The sequence below is a fragment of the Xenopus laevis genome, chromosome 1S (assembly GCF_017654675.1).
Source record: "Xenopus laevis strain J_2021 chromosome 1S, Xenopus_laevis_v10.1, whole genome shotgun sequence".
Classification (NCBI taxonomy): domain Eukaryota; kingdom Metazoa; phylum Chordata; class Amphibia; order Anura; family Pipidae; genus Xenopus; species Xenopus laevis.
This window is the reverse complement of record NC_054372.1, coordinates 119,396,711-119,406,182: the sequence shown is the minus strand read 5'-3', so window position 1 is coordinate 119,406,182 and position 9,472 is coordinate 119,396,711. Positions and strand designations below refer to the sequence as shown.

Below are 9,472 nucleotides of genomic sequence, written 5' to 3'. Positions count from 1 at the left end.
AACTGCAATTGGCAAGCAAATAAACCACTTTAATGCTGTCAGAAAAAGTACTGATCTAGAAAGATGGCTCGTAATGACCTGGCCCGAAACCCATAGGACCTGACTTCCGCACATGGTTTGCGGGTAGTGGGCAGGTGATGTCCGAGATGAGCAGGTTGGGTGCAGGTCTATAAATAGAAGTGCCGGTCAACATTTTGTTATGCAAATCAGGTACTCTATGCAACAGACAATTAATGGTCAGATCATGGAGGTTACAGGTATAGCTGGTCCAATTAAGGAAGATGGAGTTATAGGGGGAAAAACCCCCATTAAAATCTGGCCAGACGCACCAATAACATTGTATGAAATGGTGCGTGTATGGCGGGAGATGAGCCAACTGATATCAGTCAGCTTGTTGATCGGGCTGGCTGGAAAATTTTGATCCAGTGCCTTTGGTGATCTGGAGCGACCAATGGCCACATGAAAGATTGTAACCGTTACATAACAGGGGTAGGCAACACGCAGCTCCGGAGCCTCCTGCGGCTCTTCATCCTGCTTGCTGTGGCTCGGTCTTGCGGTTTTGCCTATACAGCCCTTGTTGGTGGCTTCTTGAGTGTGCGACCGCTGGCTGTATAGACATCCCAGGAGTGATAGGCAATACCGAGTCGCAGCAAGATGATTCATCATTGTCCTTACCGTGGTCACACACTCAAGACAAGAGAGGAAAGATCAGCAGGGAGCTTCAGAAACAGAAGTCACATTAAACAGACGAGAACACTATCATTTAATAGGGCTAATCAGTGTTTAATTTATTTCAAAGTAGCCCTACACATGCACACTGCACTTCTGTTTGTTGTATTCTGTTGTTTCTAACAGTTCAATTTAAAAAAAAAAGGTTAAAACTTTTAAAAGTTTATAAGCTGTGTTAGGTTTTGCGGCTCCAGGCTATTTTTCGTTAGTGGAAGAGTGGAAGGTTGCTGACCCCTGATCTATGACCACCTTTATGTCAGATATATACAATTTATCAGGGATCAGATCCGGACAGCCAAGCACTGTGTTTCTGGGACTAGAGCAGCCTGAAATACAGACTCAATTTCCTATTGAATGCTTTTAGGTAGTTGCAACAGTGGGGATCATTTATAAACACTGAGAAAATTTGCATCTGGACAGTATCAAAGAATCAGTGATTAGCTTTTTTTCAGTCAGCTGCATGTAGAACAGTAAAAGCAAACATCTGACTGGTTGTCACAGATACAAATTTGCTCAATGTTTATAAATGACCACCACTATGTGCTCTCAAAGGGAATACCATCCAGCAACTACTCTGTAGTTATCTCTGCTGTGCACAAAACTATGGGGCTGATTTATGATCGTTCGAGGATCATGGTCAAGTAAATCAATGACCAGAACTGGGCCAAGACGGCCATCTCTCTCCTGCGAATGTGCAATGGAGCACTTGCACTCTGTGAAGATACATAGGGGTAGCGTGCACAAGCTTTGAGGATGCACGGGGGGGGGGGGGGGAGCATGCACACGCTCTGAGGAAGCAGAGGGGTGGGTGTGCACACAGGTGAGCTGAGATGAACAGTTGCAGTGAGAGGAACAAATTCCTGGACCAGTTTAAAATCTTTTAAAGGGGTTGCTCACCTTCCAAACATTTTTTTTTCAGTTGAGTTGTTTTCAGATTGTTCACCAGAAATCAAGACTTTTTTTCAATTGCTTTCCATCTTTTTCTTTTACTGGTGTTCCCAAATTTGTTAAAATTTTAATTTTCCTGTTTTTCAATCTGGCAGCTCAGTAATCCAAGGGCAGATTCTGAACAGTTACAATTTGCTACATTTAGTTCCGTGGAATATGAGCAACTATTTTATCAATTGTAACAGCTGCCTTTAATGAAGCTCAGGAATTCTGCTCAGCTGGGACAAAGATAAGAAATGTATCAACTAAATGTATCAATTAAGAACAGTTTACCGCAAAATTAAACTTAACACTTATTAGAAAACTGTCACAAATAGAAAATAGAAGGTAATTGGAAAAAATTTGTTTATGGTGAACTATCTGAAACCAATAGAATTGAAAAAATGTTGGTGTAAACAACCCCTTTAAGGAATTGTAAAAATGATTAATCAACCCCATCCCTGTGCCATTTCCAGTTTATCAGCTCCCATGGATTGCATTGCTGTATGCTTACAAATGTGAAATATTGCTCACAGTTCAAATGGAATGTTTATCCTTTGCAGATAAATATGTATAGATTAGCATAAAATACAATGCAAACTAGGCCACCTTCTTGGAATATTGTATTATTTACTTTACTCAGGAACCTTTTATCACCTCTTTTATCATTGTCATGAACACTTTTACAGAACTATAATGAGCCATTATACATATATTAGTTGCCTTCCTCATTTTTAAAAGTGTTCATGTCAATGACTACATTATTTATCTACGAAGATAGGCAAGTATATCTGCAAAGATCTTCCATCAATGTTACCCTGAGATGCGTCTTGCACACAGGGCTGAAATAAAGAGATTCTTCTTCCTTCATGGTGGGCTGTAGGTGGTGAAATCCTTCCACTGGCTCCAGTACAAGTGCAAGGAGTACTCCAATCTATTGAAGGAAGATACGGCCTCCAGTGCAACTTTAATAAGATTATGGAGCCTGCACTCACTGGCATCTATACCATGTTGGAATGCTGGTGTAAGCACCATGGGTACATTTTACAGGAAAGTAGATGGTGACCAATCTTACATAGTAATACGACCTGTTTTATGAAAGGGTCAGTTTCCCTTTAAACTTACATCTACAGTTTCTTTTTTGTCAAAAAGATACATTTATTTTATAATCTGAAATAAACATCTACACAAAGCTTTTTTTCTGGTTAATCAATGTTTAATGGAATATGAAATACAAATCATTTTCAAAAAATTTTAGGGAAAAAGGTAGAAAATATGTTCTTGTGGCCTTTTAAAACCTCACGTCATGAGTCTGAAAGAAAACAAACAAACAAAAAAATTCTGAATAAAGATATGCAGTATTTAGTAAATGCTGGTTTTACATAAGGTACAAGGTATTCATGATCTTCCTCAAAGCAAGCAAACAATAAACATTCAAACCTCTATAACAAGGCACATACATTAAAGGAATTGTTCAGTGTAAAAATAAAAACTGGGTAAATAGTTAGGCTGAGCAAAATAAAAACATGTTTCTTATATAGTTAGTTAGCCAAAAATGTAATGTATAAAGGCTGGAGTGACTGGATGCCAGAACACTACTTCCTGCTTTTACAACTCTGAGTAGTCAGTGACTTTTTAAGGGGGACCACATGGGACATAACTGTTCAGTGAGTTTGCAAGTGATCCTTAGCATTCAGCTCAGATTCAAAAGCAAACAGTTATGACCCATGTGCCCCTCCCTCAGGTCTCTGATTGGTTACTGCCTGGTAACCAATCAGTGGAAACCAAGAGAGCTGCAAAGCAGGAAGTAGTGTACTGGCTATTATGTTACACATCCAGTCATTCCAGTTTACATTTTTGGCTAACTAATTATATTGGAAACATTTTTTATTTTGCACAGCCTATTTACCCAGTTTTTATTTTTATACTGAACAATTCCTTTAAGGGCTATGACACACACTGCATCCTGACTGCTGTGGCACTCTGAGGGAGAACCATGGTGGTCAAACTGTACTAGTTGCTTCCCCCCATTTTCCAATCGAGTTATTGGTTGAAGCCATCAATGGAATGAATTTCATGGTCTAACGTGACCATGACTACTTAGCATTTGTGTTAAATAACATAATATTTTGTAGTTTGGGGCTAATAGGCGGAAAGTTCTATAAAATGCACAAGCAGCCTCATGGTTATTTGAACTGTGTGTTTTAACTACAATAACATCTATAGTCTGTAATATGCAAGACTTGTAGATTGTATATTCATAAACGTGAATATTAGCAGTCAAAATAAATCCACAAGATAATGACAAAAATGTACACATACCCTTGCCCCTATGTATGTAAAGTAATCTTCCAATATAACAGATGTTATGCTTAGAACTGAACAGCATTGTCCTTACCAGTTCCTGATTTATGGCTCCTTAGACCTTGGGTTCCTCCTCTTGTGTGAATAATCCTCTAGAAATGCAAAAAAAAAACTCAGTAAATATAACACAACTCAACAGAGATCAGCTTTCGTTTTTTAAGTAAGGTAACATGATTGTGGACCAAACTGGCCTGATCCAAATGTTTAGGCCCAAGGTCTAAGATCAGATCACACAGAGCTCCCTGTGTCCCTGTGACCATTTAGGAAAGGACTGCACATAAGGCACGATGCAGTCCCTGCCTGATTCTCCAAACGTATCGAATGATATTTAACTGAGCCCCAATTAGATATCAGTTAGGGAGGACATTGATTTGGCCACATACATAGACCTATAAGTTGCCAAGTTGTTGAAAAGTGGGCCAGCTTATCTTGGTGAGCCTAGCTGGCTCACTTGTTTCATTGGTTTCATATGAAGGCTTGCATCAGGATTCATGAGCCAGCTGGAAGGCAGAAAGAGTTTTCACCTCTACCACACACTGTCAAAAAGGGTTTAAACCCATGTGCCAAGGAAAGCAAAATAGAGTCGACCTGCAATTAAAGTGACCGTTACATGTCATTCTGATTGAAGAATGGGAGAATATTTTAGCCACAGCACATACCAGAAGCCCTAGAAGAAGGAAAAAGTAGTGATGGACAAATCTGACCCTTTTTGCTTGTGAAACAGTGAAAAATGTGGCAAATACATTGAAGTCAATGAATGAATTTTTTTCATCTACTGGTGTCTAGGACATCTTTTTCACTGAGAAACCTGGCGAAAAATTTCGATCATCACTTGTAAGCAGTGATGCAACCTTCAATAAATTGTCAGGGAAGTAAAAACATAAAAATAATGAAGAAATATTACAACAATACATGCCCTACATTTATTTATACAGACCTTCCATTTCCGAATCGCTGTCTTCCACATAAGGCAGATTAATTAATGTCTGTTTTTTGTCTCTAAGAACCACAAGCTGAAGCTTCCCTCGTGATTTCTCTATCAAAGCCTGGGCATCCAGTAAAGACATGTTCTCAGTCAGAGTACCATTAATCTGCAAAGGAATACAGCACATACTGGTCATTATAATTTACTTATACATACACGCAATGAGAATGTTCAAGCAGTTGGTGCTGTGTTGCAACAAGTGTAATGCACTGCAATAGGCAGTGGCAAATCTACAGAAGTTCTTCACCCCTGGCCAATTGAAGTGTTGCAAAATAACAAACTTATGCTGAAAATCCATTTTTCCTATGCTTGAAAATGAAATTTTTTTTTTAATTTTTACTCTGTGCTACTCTGTATAAATGTAACAATTTTTCAGCTTCTGCAGATACCATGTCTGAAGCAGGAACCTAAGCAGTCCAGGAAGTTAGAAACATGGAGTACCTTCAATTACCTTACTTAATAAAGTTATTTTGATATTTTAAAAAAATAGGCAAAAAGTATGTTCAGCACAAGCAGTTGTGCCCCATAACCCCCATACAAGTTACTCCACTGAATTTTGTACAGATAATGCTAATGTACACTTGCATTTCCTTCACTGGTAGGAAAAAGCCTAGCACAGGTATGGTACCTGTTATCCAGAGTGCTCGGGATCTGGGGTTTTCCAGATAACAGATCTTTCCGTAATTTGGATCTTCATACCTTAAGACTACTAGAAAATAACGGGAACATTAAATTAAAATTAAGATGAAAATTAAGTGTAGGACTGGCCAGATATGGGATGACTTTGACGTAGTTGGCCAGTTTAAATATATTGCAATATATGGACAAACAATCACTGTTTTGTTTAAAGGGTAAGGCATTTTTCAGTAGCAGTATGCACAAAATGTCTGTCTTAAATATATTGATAATGGGTTGAGTGCAGAGGACTCTTGTATTTGTCTATATGTATTTTGTGGTCACAGCCTCATTGCACCCCCGCCTAATGATTTTAAAAATTAGTGGTGAGCACAACTTTCCCTTTGTTTGTTATAGTTATACAGGAGCAGTGACCAGCTCCATGTTGTAGCTCCCACCCTTCCCAACTATAGTCAGGTGATCCCACTGGTGTCTAATAAAAGGGCAGCCAAGTTTGGGAGTTTTACTTTGAAAGCAGCTAGTAAGTTGCAGGTAAAAGTTAGTCCCTTTGTAAAATGTATAATGAAGTAATAGAATTCTTAATAAATCAGATGAAAATTGAGCATAGGACTGGCCAGATATGGGATGACTGACGTAGTTGTCCAGCTTAAATATATTGCAATATATGGACAAACAATCCCTGTTTTGTTTAAAGGGTAAGGCATTTTTCAGTAGCAGTATGCACAAAATGTCTCTGTCTTAAATATATTGATAATGGGTTGAGTGCAGAGGACCTCTTGTATCTGTCTATATGTATTTTGTGGTCACAGCCTCATTGCACCCCCCGCCTAATGATTTTAAAAATTAGGGGGGAGCACAACTTTCCCTTGTTTGTTATGTCTATGGGAGATGGACATTCCATAATTCTGAGTTTTCTGGATAACGGGTTTCTGGATAGCAGATACCACACCTGTATACCCATAAACGTTTTTGTTTTACACAAAGCTTATCTCTGCTTTAACCTGCTGATTAAAAGCACGATGATCTGTATTTTCAGCATATATGTAGTTTGCTTGTGTTGAAGCAAAGTTTTTATTTTTACCATACTTTCCAATGGTAATGTTATTAAACCCAGCAGCAGACACAATAACACATACTGTACATTGAAACAAAGCAGTTCACCACTGAGTCTAATACTATATACACAATGTTTACATAGTATGGAAATCCTATGCACTCAAACTTTCCAAACTGCATTTAAATTAAATAAATTGTAAAGAAAGCTCAGTAATGAGTACAATACAATATTGTGAAATATATATAAATATTTTCTTACTGCTAGCATTTTTGTTTCCAGATTCTTCACTGTATTTTCTGCAGATTTTCTAATTTATTATGTTTCCATAACCCTTACCCATTTCAAAAGCCCTCTTGTAAATCATTGTAGAATTGGTGGCAGCAAATAATTAAGTCAAACCTTTAACAGCTTGCCTTCAAGCATATCCCATTCTACTCGATAGGAGGTGGCACGCAGACCCTGGCTACAAAATTGTGGCTTAAAAAAAATAATTTTTCTTATATTTACATTAGCACCTCAACACTTTCATAATGAAGTTGTTTTAAGGCGACAGAAAAAAAAGACTATTCCCAATGATTCACTGCACCAGCTTCATGGAAAATCTTTAAAATTGAATTATTTCCTACTTTTTTCCCTTGGGCCTCAATCATTTTACAGGATACTTACAGCAGTTAAGGCAGCCTTCACGGGTTTCCTAAGTAATGCACGGTATCAGAAGATCATCAGTTATGTCTGCACGGTCATAACAAGCTGTCACAAGCATTTGATTCACTTCACACCTAGGCCAACCTCTACTCACTTTACCTTAAGTATGATATCTCCTTCATGCAAAGTCCCATCTTTTCCTGCCAAACCAGTGCCCGTCAACCCCTTGATGTAGATCTGGCTGCCAAGGCGAAGGCCATATTCTGAGGGGAGTAAAAAATAATCCAGGTTTTAACAACATTTTATCCATGGTTTCTATTAAGAAAACAATATAACCATTATTAAATTACCTTCGTTTGACTTGTTCTTTGAGAGAAGAACACTTTTGGTTTTGTCTGAACCTCTATTTGGTTGAGGAGATGGGCTACGAGACTGTAGCCTATCTCGGCTGCGACTTTTCTGAATTTCCTTTTCATAGGTTCTCTTCCCCATATCTCTGTCTGGACTGTAATCTCCACCTCTGTCATACATATCATTTCTATCTATGGTGCGGCTACGACTGTTTTCTCTCCTGTAACCTCGTTCATCATCTAGTTCACGATCTAGGCTTCTACCACGGCTGCGTTCCCTTCTGTAGCCACGATCATCATCCAGGTCTCGGTCTATGCTTCTACCACGACTATGGTCTTTTCTGTACCCACGATCTTCATCTAAATCCCGGTCAATGGTCCTACCACGGCTGTGGTCCCGTCTCTGTCCATATTCCATATTAAGATCTTGGTCAACGCTTCTGGCACGGCTGCCATAACCTCCCTGTTCTCGTTCATAATATTGGCCTCTATCTTGGTCCCTTCGGATGTTTCTGTCTGGGCTTGGATCACGGCTGCGGGAACCCCCATATCCACTCCTGTCACTATATGCACTATAGGCAGTTCTGCTTTCATATTCAGAATAGTCATCTATTACATCTAAGGCCGGCTCCGATTTGCTTGGAGGACCCAACTGAACCTTCCTTGGTCTTTTTACTACCTGCCAGGAGTAAAATGCATGAAAAGTAATTGAAAAAAAAAAATCAAAAAAATCAAATGGAAAATAGATGATAAAAGTACAAGTAACACGAGAAAATGTCAGTTTCCTAAGAGTACAGGTATGGGCAGGGGCGGATTAATGCCTAGGCTACACTAGGCTATAGCCTAGGGGCCCATTAGTGGTAGGGGCCCATGGGTTTTGAATTTTTTTTTTTTTAATTTTATTTTAAAAAAATTCACCGGGGTCCGGGCCCCCCCCCCAGGCTTGCTGACTGGGACTCTGGCTCACAGCATCTCTCTGCGTCACAGTGTACAAGTGCACAGACTCGCCGGGCTGACAATCTTCATGTGGACAGACACGCAGTCTGACTGTCTGTCTTCTTCGAGACTCCACTCTCACTCACCATCATCACTCCTCTTACCTTTTTTTTTTTACCAAGAAGCTGCTGCCCAAGTTCAAGTTGCCTATTACTGGCTGTATTGTGCTGGAACTTGTCTCTGTCCCAGGCAGCTAGCCTAGCTGGAAATTTTTTTAGCCTGCAGACAGTGAAATAAATTCTGCAGACAGTTAAATAATTTTTGTTATTTTTGTTTCTCCTCGTAAATACGCTAGCGTCATGTGCCTAAGTTTGAAACCGCTAGCATATTTACACGGTGGTTGGCTTTTTTTTTTTTAAAAAAAAAACTGTGGCGCGTACCGCGCCATAATAAAGTCCAACCCTAGGAGGGGGCCCCAAGGAAAGTGTAGCCTAGGGGCCTCATATGTCCTTAATCCGCCACTGGGTATGGGACCTGTTATCCAGAATGCTCGGGACCTAGGGTCTCTGGAAAGGGATCTACCCGTAATTTTGATCTCCATAACTTAAGTCTACTAGAAAATCACGTAAACATTAAATAAACCCAATAGTCTGGTTCTGCTTCCAGTAAGGATTAATCATATCTTAGTTTCGATCTAGTACAAGGTACTTTTTTATTATTACAGAGAAAAAGGACGTTTTATAAAGTTTGTATTATTTTTGGATTATTTTGTCTATGGGACAAAACCTGTATTTAGTGGCGTAAAAGAAAAGTGTTAAGTAAGTAAAGAAGTTCTATCTATAC

General features: G+C 39.1%; 1 protein-coding gene across 1 annotated transcript in view; it reads right to left on the bottom strand.

Annotated features, from left to right (window-relative positions):
- Window positions 1-2,850: 2,850 nt before the first annotated feature.
- Window positions 2,851-9,472, bottom strand: part of MGC68999 (uncharacterized protein) — a 30,627-nt gene continuing 24,005 nt past the window's right edge. Inside the window, 5 exon segments of the mRNA NM_001086394.1 lie at window positions 2,851-2,968; window positions 4,055-4,112; window positions 4,958-5,111; window positions 7,503-7,606; window positions 7,694-8,372. Coding sequence (NP_001079863.1) covers window positions 4,066-4,112; window positions 4,958-5,111; window positions 7,503-7,606; window positions 7,694-8,372 — 984 coding nt within the window. The 3' untranslated portion in view covers window positions 2,851-2,968; window positions 4,055-4,065.